We start from the raw sequence: 26,492 nt of genomic DNA, 5'->3' as shown, positions 1-26,492 counted from the left end.
AAGACTCACAACTTCCAAATGGAGGAAGAAAACTGGCTGGTTCTGGTTTTGCAGGCTTGTGTGATCCCAGCTGCACAGGCAGCAGAGGTGGCAAGGCTGACAACCTGAGCAAAAAAGTGAACAAGACCTGCCGCTCAATAAACGATACCAGCTACATGGGAGGAAGATGGAGGTTTGCAGTCCAAGGCTGGACCAAGGGAAAAGCATGAGAACCTGCCTGAAAGATGAAGCAAAGACGACTAGGGGGTTGGCTCAAGTGTGGCCCTGAGTTCAAACCTTAGCACCATATCACAAGAAAAGAAAGATGGAAGGAGGGAATAGAAAGGAAAGGAGATGATTCAACTGCAATCCAAGACCTGGAAATAAATTTCAAATAGAATTTGCCTGTTTATAGCTGGATGCAAGATTCCTGAAGTGCTTACATTTAAAAACATTATTTACAACACAAATATAAAAATTCAGTATTCAACACTCGTACTGGGTTAAAATAGTTTTACCTTTTCATGATTAGTATGTGGTATCTGAATATATTCATTTTAAAAAGGATTCATCAAACACATTTCAATACAGTGGTATGTTTTAGAAAACAAAGTATTTCAAGCAGAATTTTAAGACTTAGGGTTGCTAACATTACATCCTAACATTAAAGCTGGCAAAAGTTTGGGAACTGAGGTAACTCCTGATTTTTTTTTATTAATCCTGGGATAATAATTCTATATTATGTTCTAATGTTACATATGCAACATAAACATTATCTCTAAGGTATTTTATTTAATGAATCCTAGTAAACCAAGATACAAGTGTTTTAAGAACACGAACTTCTGCAAATAAGTCAGACTCATTAATTCAATGGGCCCTGGCATAGATTTTCAGGAACAAAAGAACATTAAGGAAAAAAAAAACCCTATATTGCAGCTTACCACTGGGTCTGTAGGATGAAAAATGTTTAGTAACCGATTACAAATCTCTCTAGGCAAAATATGGTCTTGATTTCCAGAGTTTCCTGGTCGAATGCCACGCAATGCCAAAAAGACTGCTAGTGGGGATCCCATACAGAAGAAATTCTCAACCTGAAGTGAAAAGACATCACATTATTTTTCACTAGGATCATGGAATAATATGTTTTAAAAGATGAAAATACAATTATCTCTAAGTATATTAGACTATGCCCATATGATATCTGCATTGTTTGAGTATATGCCAACTAATCATTCTAAAATAATCTATTTCCATGAAGTTTTCTTTCTTTTTCTTGCGCTGGCTCTGGGGCTTGAATTCAGAGTCTGGGTGCTGTCCTTCAGCTTTTGTGCTCAAGGCTAGCACTCTACCATTAGAGCCACAGCTCTACTTCCAACCTTTTGGAGGTTAATTGGAATAAGAGCCTCAGAGGCTTTTCCTGCCTGGGATGGCTTCAAACTGCAATACTCAGCTCTCAACCTCTTGAGTAGTTAGGATTGCAGGAATAAACAACTGGCACCCAGCAGAATTTCATTGCTTTAAAGCCACGAGAAGTTGAAGAATAAGAAGGGAAGGATGATAAGAAGAAAACACATTTCATAGTGTGTTTCTATCCACCAATCAAAGATTTACTGAGCTACCACTTTTAGAAAAAAGTTTTATTTATTGGTGCATTGTTTCCTAGAGATACCAGACCAATGCATGGAGTAGACAGAGCAAGTTCCTGAACTTTGTGTGAATATACTAAGTGTAATGGGTTGGGACTAGACTAGTAAGGTAGAGCCTCATAAATTTACAATTGGGGGTGGTGGGGAGAAGGCGAACAGAAGAGTGCACACCAGAGGGAAGGAGTGCTATAAAGGAATGGTAAAAGGAACACTTCCACCTGAGGGCTTTTCAGAGAAGGCAGCATTTGCAGTTGTCAGCATGAAATATAAAGAATTTCCACAGCTGAGACTAGAATACTAGAATGATAGACTAGATGGACAGACTCAAATGAACAGAAGCAGGAAATATGGCTTAATATGGCTTATTACTTTTACTGTTTTTTGGTGCTAGTCTTGGGGCTTGAACTCAGGGCCTGGGTCTAGTACAGTACCATGAGCTTTTGTGTTCAAGGCTAGTGCTCTATCACTTGAACCACAGGTCCACTTCTGACTTTTTGGTTGTTAATTGGAGATGAGAGTCTCATGGATTTATCTGCTCGGGCTTGTTTTGAATCTCCATCATCAGATCTCAGCCTACTGAATAGCTGGGATTATACGTTTGAACACCTGGTGCATGGCCTCATGCACACTTTTCTTTTTTCTTTTTCCGGTCATGGGCCTTGAACTCTAGGCCTAAGCGCTGTCCCTCAGCTCTTCAGCTCAAGGCTAGCGCTCTATCATTTGAGCCACAGCTCCACTTCCAGTCATTTATTGGAGATAAGCGTCTCACAGACTTTCCTGCCCGGCTGGCTTGAACCACGATCCTTAGATATCAGCCTCCTGAGTAGCTAGGATTACAGGCATGAACTATCAGCGCCTGGCTCACATGCACACTTTTTATCTAACAAAATTCTTTATGAATTCACTGGTCAGACACTAAATTCTTATCTTCACAGAAGAAGCAAATTTTCTTTGTGGTAAAACTGTAGTTTGAGGAACACACTCAATGGGGTAATGACTGAGCTTCAGTAATGTTTCCAGCTATCAGGATTTTAAAGGTAAAAAGGAAACTTAGATGTTTAGTCTAACCCTTTGTTCAGAGATAAATGAACAAGTGAATTCAGAAATATTAAATGATTTGACTACAGTTAGAGCAATGCGTATGGAGTTGAAGACAGGAAATTGAACTTAATACCTGCTGCTTTCATTCATTGGCTAGTGCTCATATCAATTGAGCCATGCCTCCAACCCCAAGTTTCCACTTTCTACACTAAAGCTTGTTAGTGTCTCCCTCTTTCTTCCCTCCCTCCTCATTTCCTTTCTGTGAACCCCTCTTGGTGGTGAGGCTGGAAATCAGGGCCTGGGCACTGTCCTTTAGCTTTTTCCACTCAAGGCTGGAGCTTTAACAGTTGCACTTCCAGTTTTTTGTGATTTAGTGAAAATAAGTCTCACAGACTCTGTTCTGACTGGCCTCAAACTTGGATCCTCAGACGTTAGCCTCCTAGTGCCCAGCTAAACCAAACTTTTTGCCTAGGCTGGTCTAGCACTGACCTCATTCTGATCTCAGCCTCCCAAGTAGCCAGAATTACATATGGGTGTGTGCCACAATGTCCAGCTTCTTCTCTTTTGAGAATCAATGATCAATTGTTACAGAGCTAACACCTGTACTCTGAAAGTCAATTCATTCTTGGCAACTGGCATGGAATAACTTGTTTCCTTTAGAACTCTGGAGTCCTAAATATGATTTGACAGTTCATTAGATTTCTTTTGAGAATCAATGATCAAGTGTTATAGAGCTAACACCTGTACTCTGAAAGTCAATTCATTCTTGGCAACTGGCATGGAATAACTTGTTTCCTTTAGAACTCTGGAATCCTAAATATGATTTGACAGTCCATTAGATTTCTGTGTTTTCTCTAATAATTTAAACTCATGTTATACAACATGTGATTATGTGTGCATCAGAAGGACACTCAAGTACAGTGCATAAGTTCTAGTTATATGGTATTCAATTCTGACATAGCAATACACTTACTGGGACATACCTAACACTTCAGTAAAAAAAAATCATAACACAAAATAGGAGATTTTACTTCTTCTATCACATCACTTCTATACAGTCTACTTTGATCACATAAGGATGGTAGCAGAGATGTAACTCAAATTCTATGTCAGGAAAACTTCAAAGACCAACTTCTTTAAAGGTCTGTTATAACATTATCATTATAGCTTTTAAATATATGTTATTAGTTAAAAGAAAAACAATTCTGTAAGCTCTAGAGACAGAATCAAAGTAATTCTATTAATTTTTCCCCTGGGGCTAGGAAAGTGTAAATGGTATAGGGCTTGCCAATTTGGTCCCCAGAACTGCCATAAGTTTTTTTTTTTGTTGTTGTTCATTTTTTCCCCTGAATCAAACTGGTGGCACACATCTATCTTGGAGGCGGATGCAGGAGGATCCTTAGTTTGAGGTCAGCATAGGCTACCTACCAAAGGCTTATCTCAAAGATTAACTTTTTGTGTGTGTATGCTCGACCTGGCACTTCTCAAGGGTTGGGCATTGTCCCTGAGCTTTTATGGACAAGGCTAGAGTTCTACCATTTTAGCCATAGCTCCACTACTGGTTTTGTTGTTTTTTTTTTTTTTTTTACAGAATTTCCTGCCCAGGCTGGCTTTGAACTGAAATCCTCAGAACTGTCTCCAGAGTAACTAGGATTATAAGTATGAGCCACTGGCACCCAGCTCATTTTCCCTCTTTACCTGTACATTAAATTTCACTGACAGCAGTAGATTCCTAGAACAAGTAATTCAGTATCATAGAGCCATGCATAAGTTTCATTTGGAAACTTATGACATCTTTATGTAGTCAGTTTATACAGCTACAGGAACATCCTTACCAAGAGTGGTCATTGTTGACCACTCTGCACTTTAGATTTTCCTAAACTATTGGTTTCAAAAGGCTATTTTGGTACACTGCCCATATTTCAATCCTATTTCTTATTTCTATTTACTCCTGCTCTCCCCCAGACTCCTTATTGAGTCCTGAAAATTCCAGCCAAACTGACCCAAGTTGGGTCAGTATTTTTGATTGAACTGTGAGCTTTCCATCCTGGAATCATTGCTGATCTATTTCTTTTTTCATGCCACTGACTTCTCCCTTCTTTTGCTTGGCCAAATTTAATCTACTTAGAACAAGGGTCCATGCCATTTCTTAAACTTTCCTTGCTCACACACACATCATTGTGTGTGGCTAATGGCACTTATAACACACTATTCCATGTCCCCAGGGACAAAGTGCCATTTTGTCCATTCTTTTCTTTGCAGAACTAAGAAAACAGTGTCCAATACACAGTAAGTATTCCATAGCCATTCATAATTAAACCTCAATTTGTACCATAAATCACATTTAAATACTCAAGGAATATGAAGATAATGAAAACTGCATCACTTTTTCCTTACCTTAAATTTTAAGGCAGGTGCTTGTGTTATGGATGAGGCCTTCAATCCATGCAGACGTTCTTCTATTTCCCTCAGCCTAGGAAGTGGTATGAGATTACACACAGGTGTATACTGATCACAGTACATTAGATGCTTATTAGTTTACAAAGCATACTAACCCCTACTCTGACCCCTCTTTAAAATTTTTTTAAAATAAATGCACATGCTGCACCATATAGTGTACCAAATAAAACACTCCTGTCACCTGTCTTTTCTTCTTCCAGTGCTAAGGATGAAACTCAGAGCCTGTGCATGCTAAACAAATGATCTACGTACATTCTTAGCCTGGCATTTTCTTCTTTTAGTAAAAAGGCTTTTTAGTGGAATATTAGGTAAGCATCTATATACTTTTAAAAAATGACTTGTGGGGTGCTGCTATTTCATGCCTATAATCTTAGCTACTTGGGAGGCTGAGATCTGGGAATCACAGTTTGAAGCCAGGCTGGGCAGGAAACTCCTTGAGACTCTTAGCTTTCATTAAACACACACACACACACACACACACACACACACACACACACACACACACACACACACACACGAACGAAGTGGAGCTGTGACTCAATTTGCAGAGCACTAGCCTTTAGCACAAAAGCTCAGGGTCAGTCAGTACGTAGGCCCTGAGTTCAAGCTCCAGGATAGGCACAGACACACAGGTACGTACAGATGTATACATATACACGTACACACACACACACACACACACACACACACACATACACATGACACAAAATGATTTATTCTTGGTGACTTTTTAAAGCATCTTTTCCTTTCCTATAATAATTAACCTTAAAGATCTTTTAATGTCACTGCCTCTTGACCTACTGTAATTTTTACAGCAATGATTACTTGTCCAACACACCACAGATCAGTTTAACCTTCTCTGGTGATGAATACTTGTGTTGTTTCATCTTTTACCTCATTATAATATTCTGTATCTTACATTTAATAAACATAAACGAATTAAAAAATTAACATCTTTAATACTGCTCTGAGGTTTGGTAAACATGACATTTTCTTTCAAAACTAATAATTTTGTTATATTTTTGTTATAATATATGTCTAGCTTACAGAATCTAAAATATGAGATTCTTAGACAACTTCTCTAATACTAGAAGAGAATCAAAGACTGTTAGTCAATTAACTCAGTTGTTTTCGTACAATGCTAAACTACTTGAAGGAGGGAAATACATTGTTTTATCAGAATTGATGAAATGATTTACTACTGAGAGGAAAAGAAGTTGTGCCACAGAAAATCAATCGAGATAGGAATATGGCCAAGAATTACAAGATAGTTCTAGAAAGGCAACAATAATCAAATGTTTATAATTACATAACATACACTTACATTTACATACAACATACAATAAAACACATTGGTCAAGAAATAAAAAGGGGTTTTAAGACTATTTTCAAATAATAATATAAAGGTAGAGATCTTCTTTTCAAGATCAATACACTATAAGTGACTTTAAAGTAGTAAACATTTTCAGTATAAGTTCTGCACAGACTCAGCTTGGAAATAAGTTTTAGATTTCACTCCTAACTAGTTGTGAGGAAAGACAGAAGGAAAAAATGCAGAGGAAAACAAAATGATTTTATGCTATAAAAAATGCATGTAATTGGCATGAAAATTAATCTTTAGCTTGATCAGGCACATTATCCAGTAATCTTTGTATCCTTAACAATGAAAGTCGTAAGTTTTCTCCTAAAGGGTCTAGTAATTATATAAAGACATTTTAAATTATATCCCCAAACCAGGATACACTACCGTCGCTTTGTTATATAGAGTTCATCAAGAAGATGTCGTTCTTCATAACTCATCCACCGTTCATCAGGCAACTCTTCTTCCTTCTGAAGCAACTGTTCATAAAGTCGAACTGGATTCCAGCCAGTCATTATGTCGTAAGTGATTACACATCCCAAGGAATGGGACACTATTGAGACTTTACCCCCTTTTTCTTCAAAGTCTGGGTTCCGAGAACAGAAAAGGGAATATAATCGATTCAGCTCTTGCTGAAGGCCTTTAACTAGCTGTTTGAAATAAAAAGAAATACATATATATATTAGTTATCACTGAGTGCTGTAAACCTTATTTCTAAACTCAAGAAAACTAAACATTACTGACCAAATACAGGTTATCAGAATGAGTCTGCTTTACAATCTTGCAGAACTGAAGGGATACATAATATTACAATCTTTATAATTACTACAGAACACACAAGCATATAGATCTGTGTATGTACACAGATCTTTGTGTAGGCTTGAAGTCAACTACATTGGGAGATTAGGAAAAATGTGTTCCCTGTAGATTCTAGTAACTGCATCTTATCCCTACAGGCAATTTCTATATACTTTTTTTCTGGTACCGAAGTTTGAATTCATACTTTACACTTACTCAGCTTGTTTGCACAATTAGTGCTTTACTATTTGAGTCATGCCTCCAGCTTGATTTGCTAGTTATTTCAGAAATGGAGTCTTGTGGGCTTTTTTTCCCAGGCTAGCCTCGAAATGATCATCTGGATGTCAGCTTCTTAAGTGGCTAGATTACAGGCATGAACAACTGGTGGCTTGCTTCAATCCTTAATTTATACCTTGTGATATTTAGTCATACATTTTGGCAATGAGTTTATAGCACATATATTAACATATCACATATATAGTTAAGAGTAATATAATACAAGGATACTGTATGATTTAAATAAAAAGCTAATGTTAATCCACTTGATATTTCAAATTTCCATTAAGTTGGTGATAGATATGAGTAAAAATTTGATTTTTAGGGGTGAGAAGCAAGGCTTTTTAAAGTTTGGAGTTATTCATTTTGGAAAGAGTAATTTTTCTTAACAAAACTGTTTTCTTTGAAATTGAACCTTAATTATTATTATTGCAATACTCTACACAATCAACAAAATAAAGTTCTTCTGCTACTCAAACTCATATTGACTCCTGACCTCAGTTTTAAGTCTTTTCATTTCTAGACTATTATTTATTCCTACTTGGTTATACATTTTGAGTTTGAGACTCAATTTCTTTTTTTTTCCTTTTACAGCTTCTTTTTATTTTATTGTGAAAATACTGTACAGAGGGGTGAGACTCAATTTCTTATTGAAGTCTGTAGGATGCTAGCTGCTACTCTGACAAAGTACAGTAATTTGTTGTTTTTGGTTATGCATTTTGAATTTGACCCTCAATTTCTTATAGAAATCTGTAGAATGCTAGCTGCTACTCTTTTTTTTTTCAAATGCTAGCTGCTACTCTTACAAAGAATAGCAATTTGCTGGAAAAATTAGGAGTCCATGGAAAATTCCTCAATACAATAAAGGCTGTATATGACAAACCTACAGCCAGCATTATATTTAATAGTGAAAAACTAAAGCTATTTCCTCTAATCTCAGGAATGAGACAAGGATGTCCACTCTCTCCAATTTAGTATTAGAATGCCTACCTACAGCAATAAGACAAGATATAAACATAAAGGGGATCCAAATAAGGAAAAATAAAGTAAAACTCTCCCCCTTTGCAGATGACATGATCTTGTATTTGAATCCCATGGACTCCACTCCCAAATTACTTGAGCTGATTTGAAATTTTCACAAAGTAGCAGTGTATAAAATTAACCCTCAAAAATCAGTGGCTTTCCTGTATGCCAACAATGAGAAGAGCGCTGCTGAGATTAGGAAAGCAAATCCTTTTGTAATAGCCTCACAAAAAATAAAATACCTAGGAATTAACAACTAAAGAAGTGAAGGACCTCTACGATGAAAACTTTAAAAACCTGAAAAAAGAAATCAAAGCAGAACTTAGAAAGTGGAAAAACCTCCCATGCTCCTGGATTGGAAGGATCAACATCGTGAAAATGGCAATATCTACAAATAGATATCTACAAATTCAATGTGATACCTATCAATATTCTAACCTCATTCAAGTAAACAGAAGATGCAATCCAAAAATTCATATGGAACAATAAAAGACCCAGAATAGCAAAAACGATCCTTAGGAGACAGAATAAGTTTGCTTTACAATCTTGCAGAACTGAAGGGATACATAATATTACAATCTTTGTAATTACTACAGAACACACAGTGCTGGAGGGATATCAATACCAAATTTCAAAGCCATAGTAATCAAAATAGCTTGGTACTGGCACAAGAACAGCCCTCAGGACCAATGGAACAGAAATGAACCCACAGACCTACAGCCACTTAATCTTTGATAAGGAAGCTAAAAAAATAGAATGGAAGAAAGACAGCCTCTTCGGTAAGTGGTGCTGGAAAAATTGGTTAATCACCTGTAGAAAACTAAAGCTAGATCCTTATATATCACCCTGCACCAGAATCAACTCCAAAAATGGATCAAAGACCTCAGAGTCAAAGCAGACACGCTGAAAACATTACAGGAAGGAATAGGAGACACTTTAGAGGTCTCCTTGGCACAGGCCGAAATTTTCTTAATAGAGACCCAGAAACACAACAAATCAAAGAAACGTTGGACAAATGGGATTGCATGAAATTGCAGAGCTTCTGCATGGCAAAGGACATAGCTAGTAAGATCAATAGAAAGCCCATGGATTGGGAGAAGATCTTCACTAGCCATATAACAGACAAGGGTCTCATATCTAAAATATACCTGGAACTCAAAAAATTAAATCCCCCAGCAACAAATCTTCAAAAAAACAACTGCCTGATAAATAAGTGGGCTGAAGACTTAAAGAGAAACTTCTCTGAAGAGGATATATGAATGGCCAATAGATACATGAAGAAATGCTCAACCTCTCTAGCCATAAAAGAAATGCAAATCAAAACAACATTGAGATTCCACCTCACCCCACTTAGAATGGCTATAATCAAGAAATCTAATAATAACAGATGCTGGAGGGGATGTGGACAGAAGGGAACCTTACTGCATTGTTGGTGGGAGTGTAAACTTGTTCGACCACTTTGGAAAGCAGTAGGGAGTCAAAAGACTCCCTAGAGCTCCCCTATGACCCAGCAATCCCACTTTTGGGCATTTATCCAAATGATCACAAACCAGACCATACTAAAGCTACCAGCACAACTATGTTTACTGCAGCATTATTTACCATAGCTTAGAAGATAGATATGGAACCAACCCAGATGCTCCTGAGTAGATGAATGGATCAAGAAATTGTGGTGTGTGTATACACACACACATACACAGAGACACACACACACAGAGACACACACACACAGAGACACACACACACAGACACACACACACAGACACACACACACAGACACACACACACAGACACACACACACAGAGACACACACACAGACACATACACATAGACACACATACACACAGGAATTCGATGCCTCCATCAGAAAGAATGACATTGCCGACATTGCCCCATTTGTTAGGAAATGGAAAGACTTGGAAAAAAATTGTATTAAGTGAAGTAAGCCAGGCCCCCAAAAACACAGGTACTATGGTTTCCCTTATTTGCAATAACTAGTATATGTCTGGGATAAGCAGAAAAGGTCAAAAGCTATGTACATATGACCAGATAAGATGATGTTAAGTGAAATGAACCCCAAGATAGGGACACAAGTGGTTTTTTCTTTCTTGCTATTGATTCTAATGTATTTATAAGGTACCATGTGATTTTTTTTGTTACTTCCTCCCCTACAGTATAACCCGTTTTCACTGTATTTGATGTCGGTATAATTTGGGGAGGGGAAGGGAAAAAACAAAACGTTTAAATAGGGAGACAGGTTTACCCATTGTGACAATGAGATGTACAAGACACTGCTGAACAACGAACTTTACAATTTAGGCAGTGGGACGGGGGAGAGTGTAGTTGTGGCAGTGGGAGGGAAGGCATGGTAGGGGAAAAACAAAGGAGGAGGCAATAATGCTTGATAAGAAATGTACTCATTACCTTGCTCATGTACAGTATTTTCACAATAAAAAACTTATAAACCAAAAAGAACAGTAATTTGCTGTTTTACTTGTGTTCCACTACTGGTTTTTTGGTGGTTAGTTGGAGATAAGTGTCTCACGGACTTTCCTGCCTGGGTTGGCTTTAAACCACAGTCCTCAGATCTCAACCTCCTTAGTAGCTAGGATTACAGGCATGAGCCACCAGTGCTTGGCTTGTTTTTACTTTTAATACTGTTATTCTCCCTCAAGAGACAACTAGCTTCCAACTTTTACTGAGCATACTCAATGATACAAACTGACAATCACTTAAGCATTTTATGATTGGCTGGATCAGCAATGTCATAGATCTCATAAAAGGCATGACATTCTGTTGATACCTAAGAGTTCCATAATGCAATACTGAGGGCTCATTAAAGCTACTGAAACCAAGTGTCCTGTCTGATGAAATATATTCAGCCAATGTAGCATAAGATGATAATGTGGAAGGATAAGATGTAAGTTTCTTTAGTTGGTATTTTATGTTCATTTTTTTGTTGTTGTTGTTGTCGGTCATGGGGCTTGAACTCTGGGCCTGGGAGCTGTCCCTCAGCTCTTCAGCTCAAGGCTAGCGCTCTACCACTTGAGCTACAGTGCCACTTTCAAGTATTTCAATGTCTTTAAGGACTTCCATGCTTTCGTGTAGTGGTTCTCCAATTTTCAACATGTTTCAGCTTCACCTACTTGGAGTCTTGTTCAATACAGGTTCCTAGGCTCTCTTAGAAGTTCAAAATACCTTCTACCAGATGAGTTCACATATCTATATCTATACCTATAGATATAGATTTCTGAAAAGGGAATTTTGTAACTAACAGATTTTACTTTTGTACACTTGCAGTGCTTTTCTTCTGGCCTTCTACTATTGACAGGTAATTTTACAGTGAAGTAGCCCAATGTTAAAGATAGTGCCTGGCACAGAGCTGGTGCTCAGTGAGTATGTATTAACAAAATTAAAGGTCAAGGAAGTCAAAAGAAGCAGCTAGACTGAAAACACTGTGATCAGACTGACTACAATGTGACCACAGAAGAGAGGAGTATAAGCAGCATGATTATGTGGTGCTCTACCAGCTGATTCAAATCCTGCCTCTAACACTTGGCTAAATGAGACACTTCTGGCATATTACCTAATCTCTCCTTGTGTTGGTTTCCTCACCCCTCAAATAAGGATGATAATAACGAATCTGCTTCACAGGGTTTTTGTTTTTTGGGTCCGGTCATGGGGCCCGAACTCTGGGCCTGGGCGCTGTCCCTCAGCTCTTCAGCTCAAGGCTAGCGCTCTACCACTTGAGCCACAGCGCCACTTCCGGCTTTTTTCTTTTTGCTTATGTGGTGCTGAGGAATCGAACCCAGGGCCTCAGGCATGCAAGGCAAGCGCTCTACCACTGAGCCACCTTCCCAGCCCCAGCTTCACAGGGTTTTTATGAAGATTATTATGACAATTACCGAGTGTTAGTTTACTCTGATGAACAAAAGTCCTCCAATGAGTGACAAAGTGGATGTTATAGAAATTATCTCATTCTGTTGAATAATTTTTTACCTTTTACCCATGTTAGTGCAATTTGTGGTGAATTAGCAACATTGTCATCTGGGAACCGTTATAAATCACTACACAGTGGAGCAATATCTGTCTATCACACAGAAGCAAGCAGAAGGAAATTCCTAGGTGTCTAAAACTCTTGTGAGGACAGCAATCAGAGATATAATTAATGTGATTGATAAAAGATGGTATTTTTTCAAAGAACAATGTTCAGATCAATATCCTACCCATAAGGGCTTTAATGTCTAGTTTGAAGATTGTCAAATTCACTATTAAATAAGGCTATCTATAGATAAACAGATTTCTGTAATTTTTCATTTGGTTAGTAAAATCATAAAATTAAAAGGCAGGGCATTCACATAGCATCATTCTTAAAGATATCTAAAAAAAATCAAGACAGTCATAATACTTACTTCATCTCTATAAAGGGGACTAGTATAATACATGATGTCCATTGCACTGCTATTTAGCATGTCCCTTAAACCTCGAACTTTATCAGGAGTAATGGAGTCAACAGTGTCTACAAAAAGTGAAACAACAAAATTAAAACTATAGAAGAGAGAAATATTACATTTCCTGAAATAATTTAACATTGAAATAGTTGAGACCAGCTTTGGCTTTAATGTACTTTCCTTTCCTGAAAATTATTACAAAAACAGCCAGGTACCAGTGGCTCATGGCTGTAATCCTAGCTACTCAGGAGGCTGAAATCTGAAGATCAAAGTTAAAAGCCCGCCCAAGCTGACAAATTGGAGAAACTTTTATCTCCAATTAACCAACCAAAAAACTAGACATGGAGGCATACATGGCTCAAGTGGTAGAGTGCCAGCCTTGAGTGAAAAAGCCAAGGAAGCATGCGAGGTTCTGAGCACAAAAAAAATTCACAAAAACAAAAACAAACCAATAAGACAAAAAAATGACATTAAAAGAACACTAAGAATAAACAGCCATATAAAAAAAAATTTCTTGATCCATGTATCTTGGGTCTGGCAATAATTATGTGGAAGGTCTGGCACTGCTAACAGAAATTCAAGACTAAATTAAGACTTCCCAGAGGTCATGCCTTTATCTACCCTTTAGTGAACCAAAAACTCTATGGGCTAGAACTGTCAAATCATAAATATGCACAAAAGCAAGAAAATGAATAACGGACTTCTTCACCGAACAAGGGAGTGTTGAAAACTATTTACCTAATAAAATTACTAAAGATGCAGAAAACTACATTTCTTTTAAACACTGAGAAACTTGTGTTTACAATATTTACACTGTGCAATAGTATTCATCATACTTGGGAAAATATTATTACTCAAAAAAGCAACAAACTGCAGAAGGTTTATGGTACAATTTCATTTTTCTCCTGTTTTTCACTGTATTGGCTTAGATTATTGCATTTCACCATACACTTCAATATAATGTACTGAATGAAAGACCGGAAGGCAGTGATAATCCCAAAGTACTGGGATTACAGGTGTGTGCTACTGTCTCTTCTTTGATGCCAACCTTTTAAGTTGCAAAAATGGAAGGTATAACCACCATGCTCATATGGAAACAGTTTAAAGGTCATTTTAATGCATTTGCAAAAATGTTTTTATTATTAAATAAGAAAGCAATACATCTGGGCAATTGAAAGAATAATTTATAAAGAAGGAAAACAACAATGTCTTACTTTAAAATATTGCTATTGTGTTGGATAGATAGTTCAGTGGCAAAGGGCATGCATGTTAGCATGTTCAAAGGTCTTAAGTTCAATGTGCAGCACACTATCACCAAGAATACTGCCATTATCTTTGATGTCCACCATATATTTTTAAATGACCACGGACTTCTTTTGCTATTGGTAGCAATGTTGTTTTTTTTCCCCATCAGCGCTGGCGACTGAACCCAGGGCCTCACACATGCTAGGCAAATACTTTACCAGTTATACCCTGTGTCAAACTTCCTCTTCAAACTTCTCTTTATTAGATACAATCTCACTAATAAGTGGTTTGGATTAATCATGTACTTTGTTATGTATTTACTTGTTAAAAATATTACTATAGTCAATTACTTTTATAGTATTTACTATGTGTCAGATGGCTAATATTTTACTTTGCCTGTTTCTGAACAGAGTTCTTCTACCCCTGCCAAGGTACTGAGATTCATCCATGTTGATATGTCTAGCTGTAATCCACTCATTTTTATTGCTGTATGGTATTTATTCTCCTCTACATTGAAACTTTCCCACTCCTTTGAGAGAAAGTGGATGTTTCTAGATATTTTCTTTTGTAAACTATGAAACGTTCATTTGGTGGGTAAAGTATGGATCTTTCCCCTTTCTTTCCCACATGACAACCATTTATCAAGCACATAGAAAACACAGGTCACCCTTTCACCAAGCAGCTGTTAAGCCAGCTCTGACAGGTATCAAGTTTTTACATTAGCACATCTATTTAAGAACTCTACTCTGGTACACCAGTCTATTTGCCTCGCCAGTACCAACACTAAGCTGTATTAATTACAAAGGTGAAATATTAGGTCTGGCTGTCTAGTAGGACACAACTTTCTAATAATTTAAAAATTAATTTGTCAAGAATCATGAAAAATGCTATTGGATTTTGGTTAGGATTTCATAGAATCTACAAATAAATTTGGGGAAAAATAAACACTTCTTGTTTAAGTTGAATTATTGTTTAATGATCCCTTAATTATAAATATACATCTAGTGTTTTCTTGATATTCTGCATTTTAATATCATTTCTGTGTTATTGGTATAGAGAAATACAATTATTTTAAATACATTCTTTTTCACGACTTTCATAATCTTATTAATCCTAATAATTTTTATAAATTCTTTTGTAGACACATTTGGCCTTTAAGCATATGCTTTCAATTCTTTATAGCTATTTTATTTTTCTTGCATGCTGATGTTTGCTACAGCTTGCTTTTATCATTACTTTTAATTTAAATAACTATGAATTCTAATGTATGCACAGTAAACATCACCATGATCAGAACACAGAACTGTTCTGCCTCCTTAACCATTTTACAAAGTATGCAATCTTTAAAGACTGGCTTTACTCATTCATTCTAAAGCCTTCAAAATTAACAAAGTAGACCAGGAGTGGTGGCATACACCTGTAACCCTAGTATTCAGAAGGCTAAGGCAAGAAGGTGAATCATGATAACAGCCTGGACTATACAGAGAGTTTGAGGCCAGTATGTCACTTCAGTGATACTTTTGCTTCTAAAACAAACAAAAACTATTTCGCTGGGAGAGAGTAGGAGAAAGGATGATACTGTATGACAGGAAATGTACTCACTACCTGACTTATGTAATTGTAATCCCTCTGTACACCATATCTTTATAATAACAATAAAGTTAATTTAAAAAAAAACTACTGCAGTAACTAAAACCAAACAGGACCGGTAAGCTCATGGGATTTAGTAATTTTTTTTTCTTCTGCCTGGTCCTGGGTCTTGAGCTCTGGGCCTGGGTGTTGTTCCTGAGCTTCTTTTGCTCAAGAAGAACACTCTACCACTTAAACTACAGTGCCTCTTCTGGTTTTTTTGAGTAGTTTATTGGAGATAAGAGTGTCAGGGACTTTCCCAGGCTGGCTTTGATCCGTGATCCTTAGATCTCAGCCTCCTGAGTAGGAGGCTAGGATTACAGGCATGAGCCACTGGCACCTGGCTTTAGTAAATTTTAATACATCTTTGTTGGCTATAATTCTTGAGTATCCATCTTAGTAAATGAGCAAAGCTCAAAATTTTATACAGACTATTTACACATAGCCATTAAGCTGAGAGCTGTTCTTTGGTAACAAGCATTTATTTTTTTTTAATTTTACAAGCATTTATTTTTAAAAGCTCATTATAACTTTTGATCCCATTTTGGTTTGGTAAGTGCTAAGTGAAATTTCTTTGAGACAGTATCATAGAACTGGAAGAATCCTTGGAAATCATCAAGAGCCAGGTTAGTATATGAACACTGGCTTTGGTATCATGCAGACCCAGATTCTTACACGACATCTGTTCCTTCTATATATGCTTTTTCTACCTTGAGACTATAGAGGATATGCATGAAAATAGTGCTGTAAAATCTATATGATGTTTTACATGACAGAAATGAGTATAATCATCAAAAAAAGCAACAGTTCTATTTACTCAATCTAAAACAAAGAGTGAATATACCCCAAGACAAAATTGACTTTGTTTTCAATGAACAAAAAGTTTTCCTAAAATTCTATGCATTCATTTTGGTAAATATTTGACACTGGCTATATCATTCAATCTGTAAGATAAAATATACCTCCATCAAGAGTAAGTTTTGACCGCCATTCAACAGGCAGAAATTCAACATGTGTTGCATGATTGGAAAAATGCTTTTCTTCTATTTTTCTTGCAGCCTCTCTCATCCTACAAAATAAAAACATAAATTAATAAAAGCAAAATAAAACTTTGAGAATAATTTCACATATGTATTTATATGGTAAAGAATCTTTTGTTATCCCCCTTTCCAATTATATTTCTATTACTGAGACACTAAGCAAAGTTGGCAACATCAGAACCATTTCAAAGTTATTTTTCTTAAATTTGAAAACTATGATTTCAAATTTTCCAAGTTGTTACACTGTTTCCTAAATATATGCAAATTTTTAGATATAATGAATTATACCTGTGCCATCAACCAGCTCTGAATATTCTCAAATTATGGCCTACTTATTTTAAATATCCTCTCATTTTAACTTTTGAAATTAAAGTATCAACAAATTTGATTTTCCCCCCTCTTTTAGTGTCAATTACATGAATTTTTAGCATATGTGGGTAGCATTCCACCTGTACTAATATGCTGAAATTTAAAAACGATTAATTTTTGATACTTCTATATTACATAGCTATATGCTATTTATGGATGAAATGATGTGATATCCGAGATTTGCTTTAAATTATGAGGGGAAAGTTCAACTTAAAAGGGATAGCTGAGGAGTCTTTATTTACAAAGTTTAAAGAATTTTGATACAAACTCACTTATCTATTCTACTTTTGATGCAGTATCTCAGAAACCACTGCCTAATCCAAGATTGAACAGATTTTACTCTTTCCTGTTAAAGACTTTAGTTTTAGCTCTAAGTAGGAGCCAAGTAAGTCTTCGTTTCATCTTTAATTTGTACATACAGTATGAGGCAAGAGTCCACCTTCATTCTCTTGTATGATAATCAGTTGTCCTAACTCCGTCTGTTGAAGATTATTCTTTCCCTATTGAACTGTACTGGCATTGTCAAAAACCATGAAGCTGGGTACCAGTTGGTAATCCTAGCTACATGGGAGGCTGAGATAGGAAGAACAGTGTGGTTCAAGGTCAGCCCCCACACACACACAAGATTCCTTTGTTAACTAACAGCTGGGTGCAGTGGGTAAACCTGTTGTTTTAATGAAAGGCCAAGATTGGGAGGATTTCAGTTCTAGGATACCAGGGCAGAAAAATCTGTGAGATTCCATTTCAGTGGAAGAATCTGGGCCTGGTGGCACATGCTGGTCATTCTAGCTGTGATGAAAAGCCTAAACTAGGTGGCTGGTAGTCCAAGTACACAACTGGGCAGGAAGCCCTATCTGAAAAATAACAAGTGTGGCTGGACAAAGTGGTTCAATCCTGCAATCCGACCTACTTGCGCAATTGGGAGGGGTGGGTCATCATGCCAGGCAAACTTGGACTTCAGTTCACAAGCCTTCATTTTAATCAATGGTTGGGTACGGTGGGAACAAGTGCCTGTCACCCCAGCAACAAAAGGAGGACCTAGCATAAAATGAGATCCTAACTTGAAAATAATCAATGCAAAAAGGGACTGGTGTAGTGACTCATGTGTGAAAGAGGTCTCCTGCTTAGTTGGTGCCAGGCCCTGAGTTTGAATCCCAGGCAGTACTACAAGGTCTTAATTAGTAGTAAATTCTGTAGTAAATTACAGAATCAACTAATTTATTAAATTAGTAAATTATGTAGTAAAATATAGAATCTAGAAGCATCTTCGTTCTTTTTTTTTTTTTTCTTTTTGGGTCCAGTCATGGGGCCTGAACTCTGGGCCTGGGCGCTGTCCCTCAGCTCTTCAGCTCAAGGCTAGCTCTCTATCACTTGAGCCACAGCGCCACTTCTGGCTTTTTTCTTTTTGCTTATGTGGTGCTGAGGAATTGAACCAGGGCCTCATGCAAGCAAGGCAAGCGCTCTACCACTGAGCCACCTTCCCAGCCCCAAGCATACAAATCATATATGCCTATTTATGCTATTCCCAAGCATTTTTATCTTCTTTGATACTATATGGAATTACTTAATCTGGTCTTCAGAATATTCACTGCTAGTATGTAAGTAAAATCAATTTTTATATATTGACCTTGTGTTCTGTCACCTGAATGAGTTAATTCACCCTCATACTTTTTGTGTGAGTATATTCCTCAGGACTGTCTATATGTAAGAATACAGATTTACTTTAGCCACTTTTTTTTTTAACTTGGATACCTTTTATTTCTTTTTCTTGAACAATTGCTTTGATGAAAAAATACAGTACAATGTTGAGTAAGAATTATTCTGTTCCTGATCTTAGGGAAATGCTTTAGTCTTTGCCAGTAAACTTAATTTTAGCTGAGGGTTAAACTAAGTAAACTAGGTTGAGAAAATTCATGTTTCTAGTTTCCCGGATGCTTTTATTATGAAAGAGTTTAGACTTTTGTCCAATGTTTTTTCTACATTATAACCTACCTGCTTGTTTTCTCCTTTAATCTCTTAAAAGAGCCTATTTTAGCAAGGCAAATTTGGGACATACCCACAAGCCTTGTCTTCCACTCTCTTGGAGCCATTTCCTTTTACATCTACTTTCGTCTTTCTAGCTGGGCATGGTAGTAGGATGTGTCTGATACCCTAGGCACATAGCTTAGGCTGGTACTGAATTCACTATGACATAATCTTCCTGCCTCAGTCTACTGAATACTAGAAGAACAGGCATGTCCCACCATGCTAGACATTTTTTTTTTAGTTGCTCCAGCAAACCTTATATTCCCGCAATAAATCCCACTTTATCAGGCTATTTAACTCTCTGCGTTGTTGGACTTAAGTTTCCTTCCTTATTAATACTTTTATTTGCCTTTGGTATCTAGGTAATACTAGTCTCAAACACCGAGTTAAAAAAATCTTCCTTCTCCTATTTTGGGGAGTTTGAGGAAATTTTTTTTTCCTTTTAATTGTTTGGTAAGAATTCACTAGTGAAGTTGTTTCTAGGCTTAATTTTTTTTTCTGGGAAGCTTTATGATTATTGATTCAAATGCTTTACACTTTATAGATCTATTCAGGTCTCTTATGCTGAATCAGTTTTGGCCTCCATTACCTATAGGAAATCTGTCTATTCAGCAAATAAATACTGCTGTGCAGTATCACCTTATAATCCTTTTTATTTCTGTAATGCTGTAGTTGATAATGTCTCCTTTTTATTCTGTAATTTGAGTCTTATATTTTCTTGATTAGTATAGCTCAAAGTTTGTCAATTTTATAGTTTTTCAAAAAATCAAGATCTTCTGCATTTTATTTTACAACTGATAGTCCTCTTTAATAGACAGTTAACTGTCATTTACATAATGTACATACTATACAATACTATACTATACATACTATACCATGTACAGATGTGAGAACCAACAGGAATGAAAGGGTAAGAAAAACGAATGATTTAAGACCGTACTATAGCTCACACTAGAATCAATTACTGTGCTGTAATTATGCTACGAATAAAATATTGTGATTTAAGTCCTATAAACTTATTTGACCCTCCATGTTCTCCTGCCATGCAATGAATACTTAGTTCGTATTCTGTAAAGAGAAGGAAGGGAGAGATTAGTAGCATCTAAAAGTACTGTCCGATTAAGGATCATTAAATCACCCTGAAAAAGTATTCATAATTCCTCTCAGGAAAAAAAACTCAATATCTAATTTTTCTTGAGAATATGTAAGTATGATATATCTATTTCATACACATAGGAAAGATTTGGAAATTCATGAGCAGTAATTTACAAGGTACATTAAAAAAGTCAAGATCTAGAAGTATATATATATTATGCCCATTTTTGTATGAAAAATTCTATGTGCATAAAGAAAACTTGAAAATATATGAGATAGAAAAATAATAATGGGGGAAGACAGGAATAGGAATGAGAATCATTTTCTTTCCTTTTTTAAAAGACTATATAGCCAGATGGTTATCAAGTGCTGCTTACAGACATGTGCTATCATGCCCAGGAAGAATCAGACTTTATATACATGTATTTTATCTTTAGAGTTGTAAACCATATGGATGCTGATCTTCTTTGTCTGCCATTATTTCTTCTTCCATTGTTTTCAGTACTGAAGTTTCAGGAGGAAATAACTTATAACTAACTTCAATTTAATCATATTTCACTGAAAATCTCTTCACATTCTTCTAAAACTACAGGTGACCTCATTAATTTAAGATGTTAGATATGTAATGTCAAAAAGATTTGCCTTGTATTAAAGTAAATCTATTGTATTTAAAACATTTATACTTTTTTTTTTTTTTTGTCGGTCATGGGGCTTGAACTCTGGGCCTGGGCGCTGTCCCTCAGCTCTTCAGCTCAAGGCGAGCACTCTACCACTTGAGCTACAGCACCACTTCTGGTTTTCTAGTGGTTTATTGGAGGTAGGAGTCTCACGGTCTTTCCTGCCCGGGCTGGCTTTGAACCTCGATTCTCAGATCTCAGCCTCTTGAGTACCTAGGATTACAGGTGTGAGCCTGTAACATTTATACTTTTTAATAAGTCAATTTTGATTATTTCGTTAGTTATCTGCAAACTTTATTCTCAAGCTATGCAAATTAGTAAACATACTTTGCTGATACAAAGTGATTAAAACTAGCTTGAATTCATAAGTAATTTTACCATGATAAGATGAGAGGGAAAAATATCTGTACTTCCAAGCATCAGAGACTTGATTTCAAAAGATCCTTAGAGAACAAAAGGTTGCCCATGGAGTAAAGGTAGTTAAATCTTAATATAGTTTATTAAATCAAGTCACAAGTATAAATCACAAAAGTACAACTGCAGAACAGCACTGATAGAGATAAGGTTAAATATACTTTCTTTTCTAAAAAATTGAACAATCACTTTTTTAAAAAATTGAGGGCTGGGAAGGTGGCTCAGTGGTAGAGCGCTTGCCTTGCATGCCTGAGGCCCTGGGTTCAATTCCTCAGCACCATATAAGAAAAAAAGCCCGAAGTGGCGCTGTGGCTCAAGTGGTAGAGCGCTGGCCTTGAGCTGAAGAGCTGAGGGACAGGGCCCAGGCCCAGAGTTCAGGCCCCACAACCGAACCCCCCAAAAAAAAATTAAAAAAAAATTAAAAAAAATCGAACAACTGGACCACTTAGCTTAGGAATGGTAGCAAGTGGGAAAACGTAGGAAATGTGGACATTCCTATCAATTATTTGCACATTAACCTGCCTTTTTAGGGAACAATGATAATCCTCTGTGAATTGTTTTCTGAGTCATTTAGGATTCATTAATTTTCAATTTCCAGTAATAGCTCTTGATTTTTTACCTATAGCTTTACCTTTCCTTACTGTTTTGATGCGTCAACCAACCGCTATCTGATGTTAGGTAGGGTGAGACTACCACAAGTCTGGTCATTCAGACTGAGTATATAAATTCATGTACTTAATTACAACACTATCAGTCACTGAAATGCAGACTATCCAGGAATTCCTGTAATAAAGACTTAATCTTTTCTGTTGACTTTGAACATAAAACATTATACGCATCTCCTGTGGAGTCATAGGATATATCTGAGAGTAGCTACAAAATGAAGGTAGGTAGAGCTGATAGATTCTGATGGTTTATTTGGCAGAGTACCTCCTCGATTCCTAAATCCTCCTTTTGACGTAAGCCTGTTTTGTTTTTAGATTTTGCTAACTGGCACTTACAGAAATAAAACCAATACCTTTTCAATGTCAATGATTTAAGAGACTATAATAGTAAACCTAGTTTTCAAGACTCCAGATATCCAAGCAAAAGATGCATCCTGGCATAAAAATTATCATAAGAATATACAACTCATCACAATAAAATCAGAATCAGCAGGAAGACATTTCTATGGTAAGAACAAAGGAAGGATCAGTAGCCAGGCTATAGCTAACAGAAAGTAATTTTTTAAGTTACATTAACTTAACCAGCGGTTAAGAAGTGACAACGTTGAAACAAAAGCCAACATTAGAGAGACAGATGACATATTTTCACTTGAAGTCTACAATCAGAAAACTCTGTTTCTCAATAACTGACCTGTTCTCATCACATCATAAATTTGTACTTGATCAAATTTTTCTTATACTACATATAAGCTCAGAACCAAATCTGTGGTGGAATTTTTAATGACCATATTCTCTTTCAGCACACAAATGATATTTTTGAAACATGCAAATCTACACATACCTCAGTAATCTTAATAACCTACAATACCTCAATACAATAATCTACAAATACCTCAATAACATCTCAAGAGTTTTTAGAATAAAGTGGAGTATAAATCCATGAGGTAACTAACGTGCTTGGTAGATTAGAAAACTATCTACCAATTCTATAAAATTTAGAGCTAAGTTCCTTCTAGTAGAAATTAACTTGATAAGCTTCTAAAAAGCAGAATAAACAATTCTTAGCAGTTTCAGAGCTGGGCAACTCTGAAGTATTCTCAGTGTTCAGAGAGTAGGATATAAACTTAAAACCAGATCTTTTTTATTGCTTTCAAACCTTGGATTTGGGTAAGTTAATTTAATACGTTAAAAAGGCTTTCCTATCCCTTCTCTTCTCCATATGGCAGGATAAATTTGGTTCATAAACTTGACTGTGATTAAACAGTTGTTGGCACTTCAAAAATATGGAGTGAAATGAGGGAATGCCACAATCCTTCTCATGTTTCAGATAAAAGCTTGGATACCAGACTAGATATACAATGTATATCCAAGAACTCACATGGCTGTATTTTTGATAATTCTTCCTTGGTCCATTTTCTGCCCAATGCCATGAACAACAAACACAATATGGGTGGTCTGTGATGGCTTGTCTTCCAATGTGGCTTCTTCTACATAACCTCTATGAAGTCTGGTCCCACTACTTGATGCTATGGAAAAATTAGGATTCTAAGTTTAATATTTACTTTTAGAAATAGCATTTTCACAATATGTGAAAAAGTGAGAATATAAAGCAAGAAATTTCATTGAACATAAAGAAATAAAATTTTTTAAGATAAATGGCTGGTATAAAGTGAATAAGACATGACCTCAAAGTCAATTGTCAGTCTGAAAAAGATAACTACATGTCAGATTAAAAGCTTCTATAGTACATTATCAGTAAACAAAGATAAAACATAAATGGGGAAGTGGCGCTGTAGCTCAAGTGGTAGAGCGCTCGCCTTGAGCTGAAGAGCTGAGGGACAGTGCCCAGGCCCAGAGTTCAAGCCCCACGCCAACCAAAAAAAAAAAAAAACATAAATGGGAAACTTGGGGAAATGTGACATACAATAAGTTAATTACCTAAAGTATACAAAGTGAGCTTATCATTTGAAAAATAAAGACAGCTATTCAAACAGCAAAATGGGATAAAGACATGAGCAGATAATTTACAAAATACATATAGCTGATTGACAAGCATGTAAAATGATATTCAAGCACACAGACTGTCAAGTAAATTACAATGCAAATGACAACAAAAATTTAAAAGACAAACATTTAAAAAAATTTACGTTTTGAGAATGTTAGCTTTCTAAGTTACCATTCTCTTCTTTCTTTCAGTAGATGTTTAAAGAGTTGCCTTCATTTCCTTACCTTCTACTTACAATTTTTATCTTTATCTTCCTTGACACTTTAAAAATGTTTTACTTTTACTGTCTTGGATTTGACTAGCTTTTATAGTATTGATTTATTAATCTTGTCTGATCATTCTAAATACATAATTACTCATTATAAATGAATAATATCACCTTATGTGTTATTTAATGGGATATCTGTATTAAATTTAACAACTAAAAACTATATTAAAAATGAGAAATTTCTATTTTGGATGTAAGTAAAAACAAATTTTTTTCTCTTGTGGGGTGTGAGCCCTTCCTGTGTTTTCTTCAGAAGTTCAGACTGTTTTTTTTTTTTTTTTTTTTGGGTCATGGGCCTTGAACTCTAGGCCTGAGCACTGTTCCTCAGCTCTTCAGCTCAAGGTAGCGCTCTACCACTTGAGCTACAGCACCACTTCCTAAAAACAAATTCTTATATCCAAATTTTGACAAACTAAAATAATATCTAATAATTACCTTTAGAAAATCCCAGTTTTTGGGTAACTGTTCTTGCAATTTTAGATGTGGTTGCATCACTATAAAGATATACTTCATCCATACTGTGCCAGTCCACATGGTTTCGACTCAATTTGAAACTATGAATAGCTGTTTCAAAAGAGAAAATATAACTTGAAGGTCTCTAAGACAATGTTATGAAAAATTATACCATTCAGATCTTTGAATCAATAGTACATAAGAACCCAGATATGTACTTCAGTTCAGTAGAAAAAAATACTCATTAAAAAACTTAAGTAATGGACAGAGACTTTATAAATGATTAATAATGCCACAGGAATAGCAACTTGTTAAGACAACATGGAGTAATTGGTATGATTATATAATTGTAGCCCCTACTATGAAGTTAATTAAAGAATTGCATTCCTAGATGAGCTGATTTTTCCAAAGGCTTAAGAGATTAAAAAGTCCTTAATAGTTCTAATATAGAAACGTAAGGTCCAGTTTTTCTGTTGGTTCCAGTAAAAATATCAAAAGATCTATAAAACTTTTAATCAGTATAAGGTAAAAATCAAACAGAGGGGATAACAATGTTCAACAAGAAATGTACTCATGGGCTGGGAAGGTGGCTCAGTGGTAGAGCGCTTGCCTTGCATGCATGAGGCCCTGGGTTCGATTCCTCAGCACCACATAAGCAGAAAAAGCCGGAAGTAGCACTGTGGCTCAAGTGGTTGAGTGCTAGCCTTGAACTGAAGAGCTGAGGGAGAGCACCCAAGCCCAGAGTTCAGGCCCCACAACTGACACACAAAAAAAAATAAAAAAAATAAAAGAAATGTACTCATTACCTTAACTCATGTAAACTGTAACCCCTCTGTATGGCATCTTTACAACAAAATAAAATTAAAAAATAAAAAATAGAATAAAAGGTATTTTGGGAACAAATATTAAAGCTACTTTTCTGGCTATGTTCATCACAGTAGAAATCCAAATCTGAAAGATGTTTTAATGAGAAATTCAGTGTTTTTCTACCATGATGGTCAATATGCATTTCTCAAACTAGGTTTGAGAAGTCATTTGTGTGAGGCAGGGTCTGTCCTGATCACTTTTGTGTCTCTAGTACCAAACACAGCGTGTGGGCACAAATCACAAATTCAGTATTGTGAGTGGAAGCAATGGATTGAGAAACATATCCATCAAGTCAGAATTTGGTAATCCTGTATTTAGAAGGCCTTATACTTTTCCTTTGTATCTCTGATATAGGCTTAAGAAAAATCCCATGTTCTCATCAGAAAATAGGTACTAAACCTCAGGGCAAAATATTATTCTGTAATTTTATATGAGATATAAAGAAATTAAGTGACTTGCTACAAAACTAATTACCTGTGTAGTCTAACTTATTTGAAGATGGGTTGAAATTCAAGGTAAAGTAACAACATAGCCTGCTATAAAGAGATAAGGTGATGGCCAAGATCTAAGATCATGAGACATTTTTAAAGGAAAACCTGTTTCCTACTAGAATACACAGGTACAGTACAAGAAAATACAGTTCTTATGTTACAAATGCAATTTACAAAATGTATGTAAAACCCGCTTATATTTTACTTACCTGCC

General features: G+C 36.1%; 1 protein-coding gene across 4 annotated transcripts in view; it reads right to left on the bottom strand.

Moving 5' to 3' along the window:
• The window catches only part of Ddhd1 (DDHD domain containing 1), a 69,106-nt gene that overhangs the window by 14,581 nt on the left and 28,033 nt on the right, over positions 1–26,492 (bottom strand). For all 4 annotated transcript variants that reach the window (XM_013012314.1, XM_013012315.1, XM_013012316.1 and 1 more), the window contains exons 4-10: positions 24,903–25,031; positions 23,573–23,720; positions 16,872–16,978; positions 12,997–13,103; positions 6,874–7,136; positions 5,064–5,139; positions 921–1,070 (exon numbers count right to left, since the gene is read on the bottom strand). In XM_013012314.1, the coding sequence (XP_012867768.1) occupies positions 921–1,070; positions 5,064–5,139; positions 6,874–7,136; positions 12,997–13,103; positions 16,872–16,978; positions 23,573–23,720; positions 24,903–25,031 (980 nt within the window). The remainder of the gene's footprint in view (positions 1–920; positions 1,071–5,063; positions 5,140–6,873; positions 7,137–12,996; positions 13,104–16,871; positions 16,979–23,572; positions 23,721–24,902; positions 25,032–26,492) is intronic.

The sequence above is a fragment of the Dipodomys ordii genome, unplaced genomic scaffold (genome assembly GCF_000151885.1).
Source record: "Dipodomys ordii isolate 6190 unplaced genomic scaffold, Dord_2.0 Scaffold16, whole genome shotgun sequence".
Lineage (NCBI taxonomy): Eukaryota > Metazoa > Chordata > Mammalia > Rodentia > Heteromyidae > Dipodomys > Dipodomys ordii.
This window is presented reverse-complemented; position numbering and strand designations above follow the sequence as displayed.